At 41.0% G+C, this 20,695-nt stretch overlaps 1 protein-coding gene across 1 annotated transcript; it reads left to right on the top strand.

The window, feature by feature from the left end:
* Positions 1-6,203: 6,203 nt before the first annotated feature.
* CALHM6 (calcium homeostasis modulator family member 6) lies at positions 6,204-7,819 on the top strand (the record flags this gene model as incomplete). Its single annotated transcript, XM_080700109.1, has 2 exons — positions 6,204-6,731; positions 7,403-7,819. 2 exons carry the CDS (start codon positions 6,204-6,206, stop codon positions 7,817-7,819), a joined length of 945 nt encoding a protein of 314 aa, XP_080556235.1.
* Positions 7,820-20,695: the final 12,876 nt, after the last annotated feature.

Here is a 20,695-nt window from a genome sequence, read left to right on the forward strand (position 1 = left end):
AATCTAAAGCTCCCAATGGCTGAGCTCAGCACACGCTGCAGGGATTCAGAGTGGAAATCAAAACCAAGAAGAAATACGCCAGCTTTATGGCCGAGGGCGTAGCAGCGGCGCCATATTGCCACCGGCGGCAGCAGCAGAGAATTCACCGAATCCAGTACAGCTACATCTGCTTACTCAAGAACAGTGAGTCAAATTGCGGGCCACAGAGGAGAAATCCCAGTACTGTACTCCCTGGACCTTGACCCAGTGGGGGAGTGGCGGTGGCAGAGATATCACACCATAGGAGAATGTGCAACCTGGCACCCCCCACAGTCTAAAGCAGCCTCTATCGACTCTCTGGGTCAGAGACTCTGTGATACAACCCAGTAAAGGAGTAGTGGGGTCTGAGATACTACTGACTCGAGATCCAGAGCACCTTAAGTGAAGTCATAGTGACCCAAGGGAAGAACCCAGAGAAGGCACAAACTTCTGAAATCATGGGGAAGAGGAATAATACTGGAGCAATGAATGCCCACAACCCCACAACATCAGAACCCGATAAAACAGAAAATCAGAGATTTCTAGAAGATCAAATCAGGAAAATAACTGTAGAAGTAATAGAGGTGCTTCGAAAAGAACTCAGAGAGAGCCAAAAAGAGATAAAGGATGCAATTAATGAAGTAAAGGCCTCAATTCAAAGCACAAACAACTGATTAGAACACATGGAGAACAGAATCTCGCTCTTAGAAGATGAGCAATCCAAAAATGAAAGCATAGTTTCTAATCTAGAAAAAAATATCCAACAGCAGGAATCTGATATTGAAGAAATATGGGCCCATTTTAAGAGAGCTAACCTAAGAATAATTGGAATAGAGGAGGGAAAAGAAAGTGAAACCAAAGGGATCAACAATCTCTTCAAGGAAGTAATAGCAGAAAATTTTCCAAACATAGAGCAAGAGGTTGATACACAGGTCCAGGAAACTTATAGAACTCCCTTTAGACAGGATCGGAGAAGAGGATCCCCACGCCACATCATTGTCAAAATGACCAATGTGGAAGCCAAGCAGAGAATCTTAAAGGCAACAAAAGCAAAGGGCCAAGTGACATTCAGAGGCAAACCAATTAGAATCACTCCAGACTTCCCAAACCAAGTCATGAGAGCCAGAAGGGCTTGGAGTAACATATTCCAAACTCTGAAAGAAAACAACTTCCAGCCAAAAATTTCCTACCCAGCAAAACTTTCTATCAAATTAGATGGAGAAATAAGAAGCTTCCATGACAAACAGAAACTGAAGGAATTTATGTCTTCAAAGCCAGCACTAGAGAAAATACTCAAAGAGATTAACTACAAAGAAGAAATAGGTAACACACACCAGAACCAGAGAAACAAGAGTTTCCATCCAACAGACAACTAAGATTGGTTATCTGTGGAGATTCATTATTTATGTTAGTCTTTTACCTATCTCTAAATTGTATTGTTTGCCTTTATTGTTGTTAATTTTTAGGATTTCTATTTGGAATATTAATATACCTTCAGATATAGCATTTGGAAATATTGTATCCCATTCTATTCATAACTGTTAACTCTGTTTACATTGTCTTTGGATATACAATATTTTTTTTTTTTTAGGGAGTTTTTATACTCTTCTGTTGCCTGTGCCATTGAAATCATATCCAAGAAATCACTGCCAATTTCAATGTTGTGAGGTTTTATGACCCAGATTTTCTCCTAAAAGTTTATAGTCTTAAGATTTATATTTAGGTCTTTTATCTATTTTGAGTTAATATTTGTATATGGGATTAGGTAAGGGTCCAACTTTATTCTTTTCCATGTAATTATTATGTTTCAACAATATTTAGTTAAAAGATTATTATTTCCACCACCAAATGTTTGTGGAAACCTTGTCAAAAATAACTTGACAATATAGGGAAGAATTTAGCTCTAGGCTTTTATTTAACTCCAATGGTTTATATATCTGCCTTTAGAATAGTACTACACTGTTTCAATTATTGTAGCTTTATATGGTTTGAAATCAGAAAATATATATCTTCTAGCTTTGTTCTTTTTTAAGATCGTTTTGGGTATCTAGAGTCCATTTTCCATATTAGGATAGATTTTTTTCTGAAAAATAAATATATAAATATATGATAGTTTCACCTAAAAAATAGAAAAAAATATTCTCTGGTAAGAAAGAAAATAAAAAGAAATATTGAAATGTTATCTTTAAGTCATCAAAAGCTTGGTATCAGACAAATGAAACTGTTATGTGAGATTATCATTTTTAATTTTGGATAAATTGCTATAATACTAGATGTCAACCACTAAGCCAAGCATGGGAGGGAGGGATGGGGAGAGTATGGGGTAGGGATCAGGTGGGGGCTGACTGGGCGTTGTGTGCATGTATGTCTACAAAAGTTTGTATCCCACTATGATGTATGAATACAGTGCACCAATAAAAAGAAAAAAAAAGAAAAAAAAACTTGCAATCTTCCTGTCTCAGCCTTCCAAGAATTGGGATTACAGGTGTGTCCCACCATGCCCAGCTGGACTATACACTTTCTTTGGGGTGGGGCTACTGGGGATGGAATTCCAGGGGCCTTCTACCTCTGGGCTACACTCCCAGACCTATTTTTTTAATATTTTATTTGGAAACAGGGTCTCAAGCCAGTTGAGGCTGGCTTCAAACCTGCGCGATCCTCCTGTCTCAGCCTCCCAAACACGGGGATTACAAACATGCGCCACCATGCCTGGTTTGGACTGTACACTTTAAGTGGGTGAATAATACATAATTTATTTTTAATAAAGCTCTTTAAAACTTAAAACGTGTTCTAGATTTCCAAATACATTACTCAACATGAGTATTGCATGCATATTTTTAACATGTAGAAGGTATTCTTTTTAAGATAGGCTACTGTGACATGACACTTCTTGGTCATACGCTATGGAACTCCTGAGTTCTCATGAGATACAGAGTATAAAGTTTGAGAACTAGTTATTTGGCAGACAACTGCAAGGAACTTTCAGATTCAGTGCTGTGTATTGCCTTACAAGAGCTGCTTTTGATACCCTTTCCGAGAAATGGTTTGTGGTTTCTGAAACCCATTCCTGACACTGTTAATGACAGCATTGAAAAACAAAGTTCTACAAAGGAAACCAAAGAATACCCATAGCTACTGGTTTCACAGTGTACTTAACAAAGATCTCCTGCTCATTTCTTAAAAATTATAGAAAATTGGTTTTAGAATCACAGATTTTCAAATGTTCTTTTAAATACTGAGTTATCTTAGATACTATTTAATCTACTTCTCACATCATTAGTCTGTTAGTTGATTTTCATTGAGGGATGAATTTCTAAGTAATGTCCTCTCAGACATGTATGAAAGACTGGGCAATTTTCAGTTGACACAGAACTGGGCTGTGGAGGGCGGTGGAAGAGTCAATGGCAGGGGCTGGGAGAAAATTCAGGCTGACAGGCAGAACCTGGATCCTCAGAGAAACCAATAAGGAGTACAAAGTGACTGTTGGCATCTGGTAGATCTGTGACTGGGAGAAGGAAGAAATAACAGACAACCCTGAAGATGGTGTTTAGAGATACAGGCTGACAGGACAGTATGCAGCTCAGTCTGTGGTGAGTTTCTGGGGCAGAGATTCAGACACCAAATTCTGTTCAATGAAGTCTTTGAACCTGGCCCCAGAACATGCCACCTAGCTTCTTACTCCCAATCTTCCTAACACTTTGGCCTTTCAGACAAAACTCATTTTTATTCCTGCCTCTTTGTCATTCCTATTTAAGGCCATCTCATCAGAGAGACTTCCATCAAGACACTCTCTAGCATACTATTCCATGTGCAGTCCCTACATAATCTTTAGACCTCTTCCTGACCATCCACTTTCTATATCTTCTCCACTATACACCCAGGAGAGCAGGACATGTTTGTTCTGTTCATTGTATATAGCAACATCGGACACTTTTTGTAGTTACCTGGAATATCCTGGGTGCTTATTAAATGTTTAATGAATGACTGAAGAGATTAATAAATGGGCTAATGAATTAATTTAGTTGGAATATGGGCTGACAGAAAAGTTTCTGTAGCTAAAAATGCCTGAAACCAATTCCTCGACTAAACAGGAGACAGAGAGTAGTTTGTCACCTTTATTAAAGCCTTAAATGAAGAGAATGGAAGCATAGTAGAAGTGAGATAGAAGAAGAGATGGTACTGAATTGAGATGGTGCTGAATTGCTTGAGCCTCTGTAGGGGATGAAGTATTAGAGGATTAGGACAAAGCTCTGGTTTGAGTGTTGTACAGGGTACTCGGGAAATGCCAGTCTTCATCCTGGTTTGAGAAACGTGAGAGAATTAGGTTTCAGTTAGAGGAGACTTGGATAAATTCATCTGCACAAAGGTTGTGGTTCCAGGGAGATTTGTTCCGGACAGAGTATGAGGAGTGTAAATGAGAGAGGACACCGCAAGGGAGAGGTATGGGGTGAGGAGTCTAACAATAAGAGTTACCCAAGGCATGAGGGGAAAAGATTTTGTTTTATTCGTTTTGAAAATGGAGAATTAGAGGTAATTAGAGCAGAACATACTATTTTGCTGCAAGTTTATAGGATGCCTGGCAAGAGACCTGGTCTAATTTAAAAAAATAGGACTCCAACTATCTTCCAAGACACTGAAGACCCTGATCCAGAATTGGCCTCCAATACACACAGAAAGAGCTATTTATCACTGTACTATGCAGGTTCTAAAATAGGTATTATATGAGGCACTGGTGGTGGTGGTGAAAGGAAATGGTTAGGAAGGCAAGTGGAAATAAGAAAACAATAGTATGCTTCTAGATCCTTCTGCTACTCATCCTTCCTCAATAAAGCAAGCCTAATAGCTGCCAGTATCCAGTTCATTGAGAACTGTCCACTCAGACTGCATCTCCATATCCTTGTGGCTAGGCAGGCAACTAAGGGACTTCTTAAAGTAGTAGAGGGTCATTGAGTAACTGAATGCAATCCTGGGCCTGAAACTGCATTTGTCTGGATTCTGAAATTCTGTGCAATGTAGTTATTTGTTGTTGACTCTCAAAGTTTCAGTGTAAGAGGGAATGCTTCACAATGAGTGCTCATTTACTGACATGTCCTACATGAAGGCACTTCATGTATGCTACCCAATTACTCATCTCCACCATCTTGAGAAGTGAACACCATTATCCTTCTCTGACAAGCAAGGATGCTGAGTCTTTAAGGGGCTATCATGTTAAACACAAAGTTAGACATGATGCACCTGACTTCAGGGCCAAGGTCCCCCCCCCCCAAGTATACTGCACCTTACACTGGAGCCAAGGAGTAAGGCTCAGTGTCATAGAAGAGGTTGTGGCTTGTGTCAGAGCAATACCATCTTGAGAAAAAGGAAGGCAGAGGAAACATGATAGATGTAGATAGACTTTGAAATTTTTTGGTTGAACTAGTAGTATTCTTTAAACAACCATCTAAGCTCTATCTCCTGCTTTGTACTGATCAATGCAGTGTGGTTGCAGTAACAATTTGATACTCTTGCAGGTATTGAATATTAAGGCACACCTGAAAAAGAAAAAAAAATCAACTAATTGCATTGATGAGTAAATCAACACAACATAGTGAGTCTATTGTCTTGTGGGAAGAGCAAGAGAGAACTGTCTAAGCAGGTGATTCTGTCAGGAGGGGGACAGAGCATCATGGAAGTACTAGAATTTGACATCTTTCTAGGCTTTGGTGGGATTTAGCTTAAGAAAAACTAAAACTCTCTACAATGTTTCCTGTAAATGATCCTGATTTTTGGAACTGGGAGTTGACATAGGAACTGGGATGATTTCAACAGACAAAATTTGGGGTTTTTTCTCCTTTTGCTCCAGGGGCTGTGTTGAATCAGAAAGGAAAGGGAAAGGATACAAAGATACAAAGGGCTTTTGAGTGAGCAACAAGTAATCAGTACCTCTGCCTTTTAGAAGGGCGGAGTATAAGGAGGTCAAAGTTAACAGGGGTGTTTGTCAGGGTCTGGGGCTAGACTTGGCTTGATTTAAATGAGAAAGTGAAACCTATTTGGCTGAAGAAGCCTACTTCCGTTCTCCAAAACTGCTTTCTCAGTAGGATGGAAAGCCCCAGCCTCAAGTCCACCCAATCCATTTGACTTCAAGGAGGGCAGCAAAGTGGCAGAAACTCCTGAGCCTGTCCACGGTGTCTGGAGAGAGGAGAACCATGGACAAGTTTAAGGCAGTGCTGGACCTGCACCTCAAGTACCACAGCGCGCTGGGCTATGGCCTGGTGACCCTGCTGACTGCGGGCGGGGAGCGCATCTTCTCCGCGGTGGTGTTCCAGTGCCCCTGCAGCGCCACCTGGAACCTGCCCTACGGCCTGGTGTTCCTGCTGGTGCCCGCGCTGGTACTCTTCCTCATGGGCTACATGCTGAGCGCGCGCACATGGCGCCTGCTGACCGGCTGCTGCGCGCGGGGTGCCCGGGCCAGGTGCAGCTCGGGGCTGCGCGGGGTCCTGGTGTGCGCGCAGATCAGCGCGGCCGCCGCGCTCGCGCCGCTCACCTGGGTGGCGGTGGCGCTGCTCGGGGGCTCCTTCTACGAGTGCGCGGCCAGCGGGAGCATCTTCCTGGCGCAGCGCCTGTGCCAGAACCGCGACTCTGTCTGTGTCTCGAAGCTGCCGCAGGTTCCCTGCAGCAAGACCCTGCCACCCGACGTAAAGGAACTCCTGCCTGAGCTCAAGGCGCAGTCCCAGGTCGGGCGCTGGCGGGGCACGCGGTGGGGAGGCGCGGAGGGGCTGGCTTTTCTCCAGATGGGCGATACTCTAAAAGAAAGTGGACTGGCACCTGTGTCTGATGAGAAGTTATTCAAATGAAACTAATGAAAAGGAGGAAAACACTCCTGTAGCTCCTGACACTGAGTGAGCCGGCTGCCTACCTGTGGCAGGTGCTTTACCTCCTACATTACTGTTACAGCCCTATGGGATGTGATTATCTCCACTATATAGAGAATGCTTAGAATCCACATAAATTTGTCCAGCCAGGAGAAAGCAATATTGTTAACAAATGATTCTGTTCAATCAAATGGGTCTGCCCGGTCCTAAAGTGACACTTCCCACGCTACTTCTGGGCTTATGAAGATCAGAGGTTGTTTAGAATTAATAGATTTGTGGGAAGGCCATATGTTTTGTGTTCTAAGGAAGTGATATCCAGGCTCTTCCCTGGACCTTTGACTTGATTTGGGTGATGGCTGACTTTGGAAGCTAGAGATTTTACTGGGGATTTGGGAAACTTTCTGCCACTCCTCACTCTAAAGGAGTCAAGACTTAGAACTTGCTTGTTCATTATCATAAACGGTGAGTAGTTTGAACTTTGAGGAGGCTGAAGTCTTTTAAGGGACTAAATTGCTATCTTGTGTTTTCTTAAGGTGCTGGGCTGGATTCTGATAGCTGCTGTGATCATCTTCCTTCTGGTTTTTACCTCTGTTAACCGATGCATGTCACCAGTCAGTTTTCTGCAGCTGAAATTCTGGAAAATCTACTTGGAGAAGGAGCAAGAGATCCTTAAAAGTCAGGCGGAGGAGCATGCAACTGAACTGGCAAAAGAGAATATCAAATGTTTCTTTGAGTGCTCCCATCCAAAGGAATGCAGCACCCCAAGCATGAAAGACTGGCAGCAGATATCCTCACTGTACACTTTCAATCCCAAGAACCAATACTACAGCATGTTGCACAAGTATGTCAGCAGAAAAGAGAAGAGCAGCAGTGTCAGGTCTTCTGAAGGAGAAGCAGTGATTCCTGTTCTTGGCTTTGTAGATTCTACTGCAAACATTCCTGAGTTATGAAAAAATTGATAAAGGAAAAAAGTTCTTTTGAATTATTACTTCATTTTAAAAGTAAACATTGGCATTGTTTGTGACTGCTTTTTTTTTCTTTCTATATTATGGGGTTTTAAGATCTAAAATTAATATAAAGCTTACCCTCTTTACTAATATTAATTGTTAAACAAAGAGCTAAAGGAAAGAGATGCACCCAAAATGAAAAACTGGGACTAGGTTAGAAGTTGTAACTATTCCCTTTTCAAATAAGAATTTAGAAGGAAACAGTGAAATGAGAATTGAACTTTAGGCCTTTCTGTTAGGTTATCTCATGTCAGTTTCAATTTCACTTTTTTGCCAACAACAGCTTATTAAGATCCTAAAAGTTATGGTTTTCTGTCCTGTGCATGCCATAGGGATAGCATGGGGACTTCTAGCTGAGTCTACTGTGGTTACTCAAATATGGCATTTAATGGTTCCACTATAGTTTCTATATGAAAGTTTATGAAAAGAGAAATATATTTTTAAACATAAAACTCAGAAAGTAACTGTAGGCAATGATTGTTTTTCATTCTTTCAGAATAGGGGAAACATTTTAAAGCTATTTGTTTTGGTAAATATACAATGTAGACAACAGTAGAGAGAATAGTATTATGAATCCCCCATCCAGTCATTACACAGTTTCAACAATGGATGGTGGAAGTTGGGGAAAGCTGGAATAAACAGGTCTGTGGATCCTGGGTGCAGAGCTTGTGTCAGAAGGAACAGCGTGTGTAAGGCTCTGAGGGGAGGGAGATCTTAGGTGCAGCTGGAAGAATAAGGATGGGACAAATGGTGCAGCACCTTGAATCCATGTTAAGAGTTTGGGTTTTATCCTATCAGCATTTTAGAAACATTTTTCTTTTTTACTTTCTCTCTTCTTTCTTTTTTTCTTTTTGGAAAAAGGAATGACAGAGAAAAAAGGGAGACATAGGGTAGAGGTGAAGAGACAAATAAGTAGGCCACTGCAGTGTAAATAGATGGAAGAGAACTGCAAATGGGTGGTGATCAGAACGGGAAATGTGGATTTTGTACATGGACATGACCGGATATGTCAGGAAAGGATGTCAGGATTTGGTGAGAGCAATGCTATTTACTAGTCAAATTCTGTTACCCAATAATGCCAGGACTCTTCAGGGACGCCTGACTTCCATTAGCTTGCCATTCTAGCCCATCCCTAAAATGCATGGCTGTTGTCTGCATTTTTTAAAATGAGATGTGAAAACCTTAAACTGTAAAACACCCGACCACTGGCCCTATTTAGTTCTTCCTCTCTGGGCAGACCCTGGTGCCGGCTTCTGTTTGCTTTTCTCTCACAGGGCCGTTAGGACAGAGTCAGCAGAGCTGAACATCCTGTTTATAAAGGTTGTGTTTAACAAAGCAGTTGGCAGTAGAAAAGGCACCATCAATCTTTTTCCATTCCCTAGAAGAGTGCTTTTGAAAGCTGCACCATGCCTACTGTCATCTAGACATTCTTTCCTGCTTTCCATTGTCTCAGTGTATTCTTTTTTCTTTTCTTTTTTTTTTTTTTTGTGTGTGTGTGGCACTAGGGATGGAACCCAGGGGCATTCTACATCTGAGCTACACCCCCAGCCCCAATTTTTAATCTTTGTTTTGTATTTTGATTTGGAAACAGTGTCTCTTAAGCCAGCGAGAATGGCTTTGAACCTGCGCGATCCTCCTGTTTCCGCCTCCCAGCCTCCCAAGCACGGGGATTACAAGTGTGCGCCACCACACCCGGCTAATCTTTATTTTGAAACAGGGTCTCACTGAGTTGCAAAGGGCCTCACTAGTTAGCTGAGGCTGTCCATGAACTGCGATCCTCCTGTCTCAGCCTCCCAAATGCTCAGTGTATTCTTCACTTTCGACCTTTTTAATTTTTTTTTTTGTCTACCATTTACCTTTGTATCTCCAGCATTATCATATTGTCTCTTTTCTGCTGGTTTATACCTTACCTTTTCTCGCAATCTTTATGTAATTATGTAGTAATTACAATATATACGCTTAAGAGCTTAAGATAAAATGGTAGAAAACTAAGAAAAAGCAAAGTTACATCACATCATTGCAATATACATTTCCCAAAGGTAGCCACATGCCATGTCCTGCAGAATTGTACTATAAATTGTTGTACTGTATTTTACATAAAATGTCACTGATCCATGTCAGTATATAACAATTTACCCCATTAAAAAGGTACTGCATAGCTGGGCATGGTGGCATATGCCTGTAATCCCGGTGAGAAGCTGAGACAGGAGGAAGATCACAGGTTCCAGCCTGGCCTCAAGAACTTATTGAGGCCCAAAATAAAAAAATAAAAAAATAGGTCTGAGGATTTGGCCCAGAGGTAGAATTTTCTTGGGTTCTATCACTAGTATCCCCAGACACAAATTACTGCACCGTATTTTACTGGTTAGAGCATGATCCCTCTTTTCCGTGTCAAACATATACAACACACACACACATACATACTGATTGGGTAATATAAAGATAAACACCAATGACTATGTTGTCAAATATGATCATTGTTGGAATGTAAGACTGGTACAGTCATTGTTTTAGATTTTTGGGTAATTAATAATATTAATGGTATTTAAAATTTAAAAGAGCCCTTATTTGTGCATGGAGATATAGAGACAAAACTGTTTTGCACCTTTGACTTCATTTTATTTTCATGAGTTTGTGGAATACCCATGAAGCACATCACTCACATTTAAGAGGAATCAAAAGTTAGGGAGGTCAGCTAGTATGGTGACACAGACCTGTAATCCTAGTACTTGGGAGGCTAAAAAATCAGGATTGCAGGTTCAAGGCTACTCTCAGCAACTCCATGAGAACCTTAGCAACCTAATAGGACCCTAATCCAAAATAAAAAAATAGAAGTCTGGGGATATAATTTGGAGCTAAAATGTCCCTGGGTTTATTTTATTTTATTTTGGTACTGGGAGGTGGAACCCAGGGGCTTTCTACCTCTAGGCTACACTTCCAGCCCTATTTTTATAATTTATTTGAAAACAGGGTCTCAGTAAGTTGCTGAGAGCCTCACTAAGTAGCTGAGGCTGGCTTTGAACCTGTATGATCCTCCTGTCTCAGCCTCCCAACTGCTGGGATTACAAGCGTGCGCCACCACGCCCGGCTTGTCCCTGGGTTTAATACCCAGTACCATAACAAAATAGGGCTGAGGTATAGCTTGGAGATTAAATGCCTCAGAATTCAAACCCCATTGCCAAACAAACAAACACAAAACAAACAAAAACAAATCACATTGCTAGTGTAGGGAGCTGATCCTTTCTAAATCAGGTAGTTAAATGATGTGGCTACATTGTTTTTTACTACTGGGTTAGATTTTTCCCCTTCCTTTTCTACATAACTTTCTGAGCAAAAGAAATAACATTCTTAGTGACCCTTAATATTTCACGTCTCGTTTTGAAACCTGACAGTTGCACAGCACAACCAAGATATGGTAGGGCTATTTTACGGTGGGAACCTAGTCAGTGCTCCATGGCATGACACACCAGTCTTCTGGGCTTGGCCTTGAACAGACCACACTATGGGCTTAAGAAACATTTCTATACTTACTGTGCATTTTCTGGTTCAAATAATTCTTCAGAATCACCCCAATGCTTGTAATCCCAGTACTTGGGAGGGCGAGACAGGAAGATCACAGGTTTTGAGGTCAGTCTCAAGAGCGTGAGGCCCTTTTTCAAAAGAGAAAATAAAATAGGGCTGGGGTGTAGCTCAGAGGTAGAATTTCCCTGGATTCAATCCCTATAAAAGAATCACCCCCAGGTTTCTGCTCTCCTGAAACCTTAACCTTAGAGGAGAGATTTATACCCAGTGGCTGCTGTTAATATCCACTGGAAAACACTGCTATAAGATGATTCTATATTGTGTGAGTGTTGATAAAATATGATTTTGTAGGGCATACAATAAGCACGGTCTTTGCTCTATCTAAAACCATATCAAAAAATGTTGTGAATTGATTAAGGATGCCATTCGATTTCCAAGGGAAGCATCAAGAAATAGAATCAACCATATACTTAAATGTCTCCGGCTGAAAAAACATCTTGGAACAATATCCTGCATGTTATCTACCAAGTGACTTATAGGAGATAAGACTCTCCAAAACAGAAAAGGGAAAAATCCTGAGTCAGCCCCAGTAGCAGGAACTACTGCTTATTTTGTCAAAAGCAAACTCCCACATGCTGCTTGTATTGCCTACTGTATGCCAAACTCTAGCATGCCCTGGAATCTAACTTGACCTAATTTTTTATTCAACCTACTTTTCTCTTCCTCATTGCCTACCTATGACAGATCTCTTGTGAATTTTAATGTAAATACAATGGAATTGGTATTTTTATTCAATGAAAGAGGCTGGAATAAAAAAGATATATATTTAGTCAATATTCCTTTTCAGAACATCAAGAAGTTCCAATAAGCTGATCAAGGTATCATTGTAATCTCAGTACTTGGGAGGCTGAGACAGGAGGATTGCAGGTTCATGGCCAACCTTAGCAACATGGTGAGACCTTGTTTCAAAATAGAAGGTAAAACAGGGCTGGAGGTGTAACTCAGAGGTAGAAGAATGTCCCTGGCTTCAATCCCCAGTATCATACACAAAAAAGTTTCAATGAAAGTAAATCAGACAGTTTGTCATTTTGAGTATTGTCAGATAAAAATGGCGAAAGCTATTTAAAACACTTATGTACAACTTGAAAGATTACAAGGTAGATATCTATTCAATCACCACAGAAAGGAAATAAATTTCTAGAATCACTAAAAATTCCCTGTAACTTCAACTCTTTTTACCTAATTAGGAGGTAATAATTTCTTTTCTTTTATTTACAGGTATAGACCTGTGTATGCATTATCAAACTAGAGGATAAATTTACTACTCATTAAGCAGACTACTGTTTACAAACTTTAAATGCCATGTTCACCAAATCTCAAATAGGAGTCTGAGGGCCGTCCCCTGCCTTTTTAAATTTTTTCTCAATGTCAGGAGCCAATTGCCAAATGAAATGGGTTGTGAAAGCCTCCTGAAGCTGATTAAGAAAAATGGCTGGGTTTTCATCTGGACCTTGGGTGATTTCCTTAAGTATATTGTAGTTAACTGCCTTATGGGAAGCAGCCCACATTCCACCAAGGAGGCACAGGATCACATGGTCTCTCTTTTTTTATTCCCTCACCACCACTGTTTGGGGCTGGCTGGTAATCTCAGTGGGGATCTTCAGAAGGTACTATGGCCACTCCAGGAGGGAGGGCAGGGTTAGTCTGGTTGGCCTGTTCTCAGGCAGCCTTTAAGGTACAATCATATTCATCAGGAGTTAAGGCAGAGGTTAAAGTAACATGAAGATTTCATCATGTGAGATCATATGCTTGAATAATATATTGAAATTCCTTAATAAAACTGGATGGATTGGCGGAAAAAGAACCCAGTGTTCTTTCAATTTGAGAAAGGTCCGGGAGGGAGAAAGAGACATGACACTGGCCACCTTGTGGAGTGGGGCCAAGAGAGAAGGGGGCTATTTGGAGCGGGTATGGTGACTTATGGGGGAAGGTGAGGGGCAGGTAAGGGTTGGTCTCTTAAGGGAAGATGGCAAGGGAGGGAGGAATGGGTTAGGGTGAGAGGCCGTCAGAGGGGGCTCCGATGGTGGGTTGAGATCAGAGAGGAAGGGGTAGATATAGGGAACCAGGGGTGGGATGGCGGACTCCAGTGGCGAGGGAGATTAACTGTAGGGTAGGGTGATGGTCAGGGTGGTGAAGTGGTGGAATCAGGGGTGGAATCAGAAGATGGCACCTATAACTCGGCAAAGTCACAAGATGGCAACTCAGCAGAATTAGAAAATGGTGGCTGATGGGGAGAGAGGTTGGAGGTTGGGTAAAATGGCTGGAAGTGTCTTGAGCCAGCATGACTGGGGCAGCGAAAGAGTGGGAACAAAGGGAGGGATGGGAGCACAAGAAAAAGGTCTGGACATAAATGACTTCTGATCATTTACCAGACCACTTACAAAAATTGCTGAGATCTGTCAGGATATTAAAATCCAGAGTTCCATTTTTGAGCCACTGAGACCCTTATCCAATTCATACTCAGGCCATGCTGTGTATGAATGGAAGTGGAGGTGCTTAGGGTATAAATCCTCTGATAGCCCCAGAGTCTGGAGATTAGCAAGGAAACAACCCAGCGGGGACTGGGGATCTATTTTGGAATTTGGGGTTCCCATGTCTGGTCCACAGGTAAGAACAAAGAACAGGAGACAGGCATCCCTGTTATCCTGATCAACATCTGGTAACACGGCCAAGCGGATGAGAAGGATGTCTCCACTCCCTTCTCAGGGCTGGAAGAGGACAACCTGGTTATCTGTGGGCAACTCTGACGTGGCTGCACATTTGGACAAACAGAAAAGTTGGAGGCAATGACCTGCTGACCAGGGGAAGGGAAGGGAACTCACCCTCTTCGAGAGCAGTCGGTCCAATCAAGGGTTGGAGAGTACAGGTTCCTGGAAGCAAATCAGAGGGCTCTCCTTAGGGTCCTGGTGGAACCACCAGGGAGTCAAAGGGGCTCAGGAAGGGGTAAAAATAAATAAATAAATCCCCTCAGGTTCAGCACCAGATGTAACATTGAAATTGACTTGGGGGTCGCAAGGGAGGCAAAATTCATCAAAGGGGAGTGAGACCAGACCTCTTTAATCAATTGTTGCTCTTGGATGAGGTTTGCGGACTGATAATAGGGGCGCTATTGGTCAGCAGAGTCGCACCCGAGAGAGGAAGTGAGGGTACTTATGTAGCCGGAGTCTTGGGGTGGGGCTGGCAAGATGGGAGAATGCCAGTCCTCTCGTGATATCTGGAGTCTGCCCCACCTCCTCTTCTGACCTTTGGGGCTCCACCTCTTGTCCCAGCTGCAGGGTCCCATAAGGGGAGGGAAAAGGGACCCAACCTATAAGATTGTTCACCAGATGTAAAGAAGGGAAAGAACATTGCAGGGAGAGAGAATGGCATGTGAAAAGGTACAGAGGTAGCTGGGCAGGGTGGCTCACACCTGTATTCCAGAATTGGGAGGCATAGACAGGAAAAATCAGGTTCAAGACCAGCCTCAGAAACTTAGTGAGACCCTCCAGCAACTTAGAGAGATGGTTTCAAAATAAAAACTACAAAGTACAGGAAGTATATCTTGGGGGAAGAATGCCGCTGGGTTTAATTCCCAGTACTAATAAACAAATAAAAATAAAAGGCACAGAGGGATGAACATTGTACATTCAGAGGCACATTTGTTCACTATTGTCCTGCTACTGAATTCAAAGACTAGAAAGGCAGAGAACAGATTAAAGGAGACTTCATTTGTTTGCCTTACAAAACAAACTGTCTTCAAATAATTCTTCTCTATTTCCCCTAGTCTCCAGCACCCACTCTATTCATCTACTTTGTTTTTGTGGATTCTAGTACTTTTAGACATGCATGCTAGGGGAATTATCATGGGCAACACGATAACTTCTGTGGATTCTTGGCTTCCGTTCAGGGGAAATGCTGGCCATCATGAATGCATGAGAGGCCTGTGAGCTTGAAAGCCTTGAGAGGCTTGAGGGGCTTTGGAAGTTTCTGAGATCCTTTTTTAATAGGGGTCCTAGAGTATGTGGTGACTAGACACAAATGGCTAGATGGGGGCAGGTTTGGACTTTTATCCCCTGGAACTGATGTGTGGCCTTGTCCTCAAAAATGGATTCTTTCTTCATTAGGCATCTCAGGAATCTCAGGTGGGGAAAGGGCCATTAAAGTTGTGGGCCCATCGAGGCTTCTGCCTAAGACACACCCTTTAGGAGTTATACATTATGACCTTTCCAGATTTTAAAACTATATTTTTCTTTCCTTCCCAATTCCTTTTCTTTCTACCTAATATTTTACTTCTTCTATCCTACCTTAGAATCATGCAGTATTTTTGTTGTTATTGCTTTATTTCATGTATTACGATGTCATCGAAATCCATTCATGTTGTAGCCGGTGTCAAAATTTCCTTTAGGGCTGAGCACTACTTCATAGTATGTATTCATACTTTATCATCCATTGATGGACACTGGACACTAGGTCTTCTTCCCATTTTTGCTACTACAAACAACACTGCTTTGAGCATGGGTCTACAAGTGTCTTTGAGACTCTGCCTTTAGTTTTGGGGGAGTCCTTAACCAGAAGTGAAATTGCTAGATCATGTGGTAGCTCTATTCTTATGCTTTTGATGAGTCACTATAAACTTTGCCATAGCAGCCGTACTGTCATGGGAAACACAATAAATTCTGTGGGTTCTTGGCTTCTGTGGCAAAAAGAATTTCAACACACACCAGTCAGAGATAAAGGCAGAAGTTTTAATTTAAGTAAAGATACATGTTCAGCGGAAACACTGGCTATCTTGAAAGCATGGGCGGAGCAAAAGCATGAGAGGAAGACCCCTGGGGTCTTTGGGACCCTTCCTTTTTAGGGGTCCTAGAGCATGGGTGACTTTCACCTCCTGGAACCCATGGGAGGGGGTGGGTGGTATCTGACCTTGTCCCTTCTAATGGATCTAGGTATCTTGGGAATCTCAGGTGGGGAAAAGGGGCATCATGATAGAGGCTGTAGGCTCATCAAGGCTTCTGTCTAAGACACACCATATAGGACATATGACCTTTACAGATTTTAAAACTATATTTTTCTTTCCTTCCCAATTCATCTCCTTCCTACCTAAAATTTTATTTCTTCCATTCTACCTCAGCACCATTTTACATTTCCACAAGGAGTTCAAGAGTTGATTTTTTCACATCCTCCCAACACTGGCTATTTTCTGGGGTTTTATTGGGAGGTGGGATGGGGTGGAGTAATGGAGATTGAACCCAGAGATATTAAAACCTTTGAATGACATTCCCTCCCATTTCTATTCATTTTGAAATAGGGTCTTGTTAAGTTGCTGTGGGCCTTGCTAAATTGTCGGAGACTGTATTTCTCTTCCCACCTGAGATTCCTGAGATGCTTAGTAAACAAAGGATCCTGCAACTGGAGGATTAAGAGGAAATCCAAACCTCTACCCCTACTGTGCAACCCTACCCATTCTCTCATGAGGGTTCTATAAAAGAACCATAAAAGCAGCAAAGACTCTTTGCTCAGAGCTTTTGAGATTGCCTGCATTCTTCCTCAAATGGGTATCCCTTACTTTCCTAAATGAACCTGTCTTTATCTCTGATTGGACCAAGGCATTCTTTTCTGCCACATAAGCCAAGAACCCCATGGATTATTGCATTTTCCTGTGACAAAAGGGCCATGGACTATAATAGAATGGATATGGATACTCTATCAAATTCACCTTCAGAAAGATAAATGGAAGGAATCTTAATTAACCAAAATAAAAATGTTGCCAGTGTATCCTATTCTCCCTGAATATCAACCCCCCCAACATATATAAATGTTCCTTAAATAAATTCTATGTTTTCTTTGTCACTATTAGTTTTGGTCCTTACAGCCAATGCAATTATTTTCTCTTCTTGAAAACCAACTACCATTAATCATATGTAATAGCAGTATTGTCCTCTTTTAGGATATTTTTAAAGAAATGTATTAAATATTTTTGGGAAAAGTTCTGTATCTAAATGTGATCACATGATTAACCAAATATGGCAATATTAAGGGTGGATGTATGTGCGAGATTATGCATTTGTAGTAACTCAAACAATAAAATAGAACAAACTAATGTGTCTATAAAATGGATGACTCCTAAAATAGACATATTATATTGCTATTTAAAAGGTAATGAGTAGCTAGGAGTGGTGAGGCATGCCTGTAATCCCAGTACTTGGGAGGCTGAGATAGGAAGATCGACCAGCCTTTGCAACTTAAGACTGTCAGCTATTTTGTTAGACCCTGTTTTGAAACTAGTTTTTAAAAGAGGATGGTGGTGTATCTCAGAGGTAGAATTCCCCTGGGTTCAATCTCCAGTACCAAACACACAAAAGTAATGAGTAATTTTTTTTTGCTGTATGGCCTGATGACCTTAGGAATGTATTTTAAGAAAAGGAAGGTAGAAAAAACATGTGCAAAATACTTATCCAAGAAAGGGGGATTGCAAAAATAAAATATATGCTTAAATAATATACTATTCCACTCAAGTATAAAGTGGAAGTTCAAACCAAAAACAGTTGAGGCTACAGAGAAAGAGAGAGAGAGAGAAGAGAGAGAGAGAGAAGAGAAAGACAGAAATGGGACAGAAACAATTAAGACCAAAGCTAGACTTCAAATATATAAATTTACATATAACTAAACATTTTAATAATTGAAGTCCTCTCAAAAAATAAAAAACTTATCTCAGTAAGCAAAATTGCTTATGGTGGTATCATTATGAATCTTTTGGATATAAACAGTGTAAAAGTAGTAATTATGTTGGTGTTGAGACCAGTGATTTGGGGCATGAGAAAAAGAAAACTTAAGATAAGAGTTTTAATAGTTATAAAAGTATCATAAAACTTGTACTGGAAATTATCAGCATTAAGTCTTAACGTATTTGTGACAGCCAAGCACAGACAACCAAAAATAGATTAATTGAACCTCATTAATATTAAACTTTGGGCAAAATTGGAGTAAAAGACAAGCTATAGTGAGAGTAAATATTTGCAAATCATATCTAGTAAGGGGTTAATATCCATAACACATAAGGAACTGAAGTAACTAAAAAAATATATTTTGTAATAGTGGAGATTGGCATTATACCTCTGAGCTATAGCCCCAGCCCTCTTGTTATTTGTTTTCAAACAGAGTCTCACTAAGGAGTCTCACTAAGCTGCAGAGAGCCTTACTAAACTGCTGAGGCTGGCTTTGAACCTGAGATCCTCCTGTCTCAGCCTTCCAAGTGCTGGGATTACAAGTGTGTGTGTCTCCATACCTGGACCCAATTTAAAATAATGAATAAAGCCACACATGGTAGCATGCTTCTGTAATCTCAATACTTGGGAGGTTGAGATTGGGGAGGTCTACAAGTACTAAAACAGCCTTAGCAAATAGGGAGACTCTTCTCAACCTAGTAAGCACTGTTTCAAAATAAAAATAGAGGTGGGAGTATGGCCTGGAGGTAGAATTCATCTGAGTTAAATTCCCAGTAACACACACACACACACACACACACACACACACACAACACAAACACACACACACAAGACACACACACAAACATATTGTATGCAATGGGCTTTAATAGACATGTCTCCAAAGAAAACATACAAATAGCCAATACATTAAAGGATGTTTAATATCACTAATCATTAGGGAAATACAAATTAACCACAATGTGATACCAACTGGCAACCACTAGAATGACTACTGTCAAAAAAACAGAAATTAGCAAGGCATGGTGGTACCAGCCTATAATCCCAGTATTTGGGAGGCTGAGACAGAAGGATCACAGGTGTGAGGGCCAGTGTAATTAAGGGTGTAGGCTCATTGAGGCTTTTGCCTAAGATAGAACACACCTTATAGAAGAGTTAGAAATCATGAATTTTCCAGAGTCTAAAACTATATTTTTTCTTTTCTTCCCAATTCTTATTGCTTTCTGTCTAATATTTCTTCTATCCTACCTCATTTTGAGGCAATCAAAGGACAGACTGAATGAAGACTATTTGTCCCATTTGTTATGGAGAGTAACCACCAGAAAATTTAAAAAGCATATAAATCAGGAAATACTTGGTAAAATTATTGTCTCCAGACTAATTCCCATCTTGAGCAAAGCAAAATATTTAGTTTTTTGTATGACCAGTCAAGCCATCCCAATCTCATGACTAAATGAGTCAGCAGTTAAAGATATTACATTTTTTTAAATAAATCTTGACGGCATGTGATGTCAAACAGAAAAGGTCAAATAGATCCAATGAATATGAAATGGAGAATAACCTTTCAAGATGGACTAATTGTATATTTAGATTATCACTTCACTCATTCTGTAAATTTGTCAACATAAAGAGAAAGCATTTGAGTGTCAGAATCAGCTCCAGGTGCTGGGAAATACAAAAATTGTACTCTTTGCCAAAAAACTCAGACTAACTGGGAAAAGACATGAGGACAATTCTCAGCACATAAAGTACAGATACTTGTGGGGTAATAAAGGCACCAGGCTAGAAGGCAAATGATCCAGTCCAGAAGTTGAGTGGGGAAATAGGCCAGTTAGGATGGTCTTCGCTGAGTATGTGACATGCAGGAGGTACTGATGGGCTGAACTTGAGGAATAAGGAGGGTATGCTCTGGAAGAGACATCCTCAGAGGGCTCTCCTATCTAAAGAGGTTTGTGGCATGAATGTAGCACTCTCTGACTGCTTTATAGAGATCACTTGATTCTAGCATGGAGAGTGAAATGGGAACGGAAGTAACTAGAGACAGGAAGCCAGTTAGGAAGCAATGTCAAAAGTACAGATGAAAGCCAGGTGTGGTGGTGCACACTTGTAATCCCAGTACTCGGGAGACTAAGACAGAAGGATTGCAGGTTCACGGTTAGCCTCAGCTACTTAGTAATAAAGGCCCTCTGCAACTCAATGAGACCCTGTTTCAAAATAAAAAAAATAAGAAATAGGGCTGGGAGTATTGCTTAGAAATAGAATGCCCCTGGATTCAATCCCCATTACTGAAAAAAAAAAAAAGTATAGATAAGGCCCTGAACTAAGGGGAAAAGAAAATGCAGGGGAGCATAGGATGTAAAGTTAAAGGAACTTGATGTGCCAGGTGTGCTGGCACATGCTTATAATCCCAGTGCTTGGGAGGCTGAAACAGAAGGATCACAGGTTCAAAGCCAGCCTCAGTAACTTAGAGAGGCCCTGCTTCAAAAGAAGAAATAAGAGAAAAATCAGGCTAAGGGTATAACTTGGAGGTAGA

The sequence above is a fragment of the Muscardinus avellanarius genome (assembly GCF_963383645.1).
Source record: "Muscardinus avellanarius genome assembly, chromosome: 8".
Lineage (NCBI taxonomy): Eukaryota > Metazoa > Chordata > Mammalia > Rodentia > Gliridae > Muscardinus > Muscardinus avellanarius.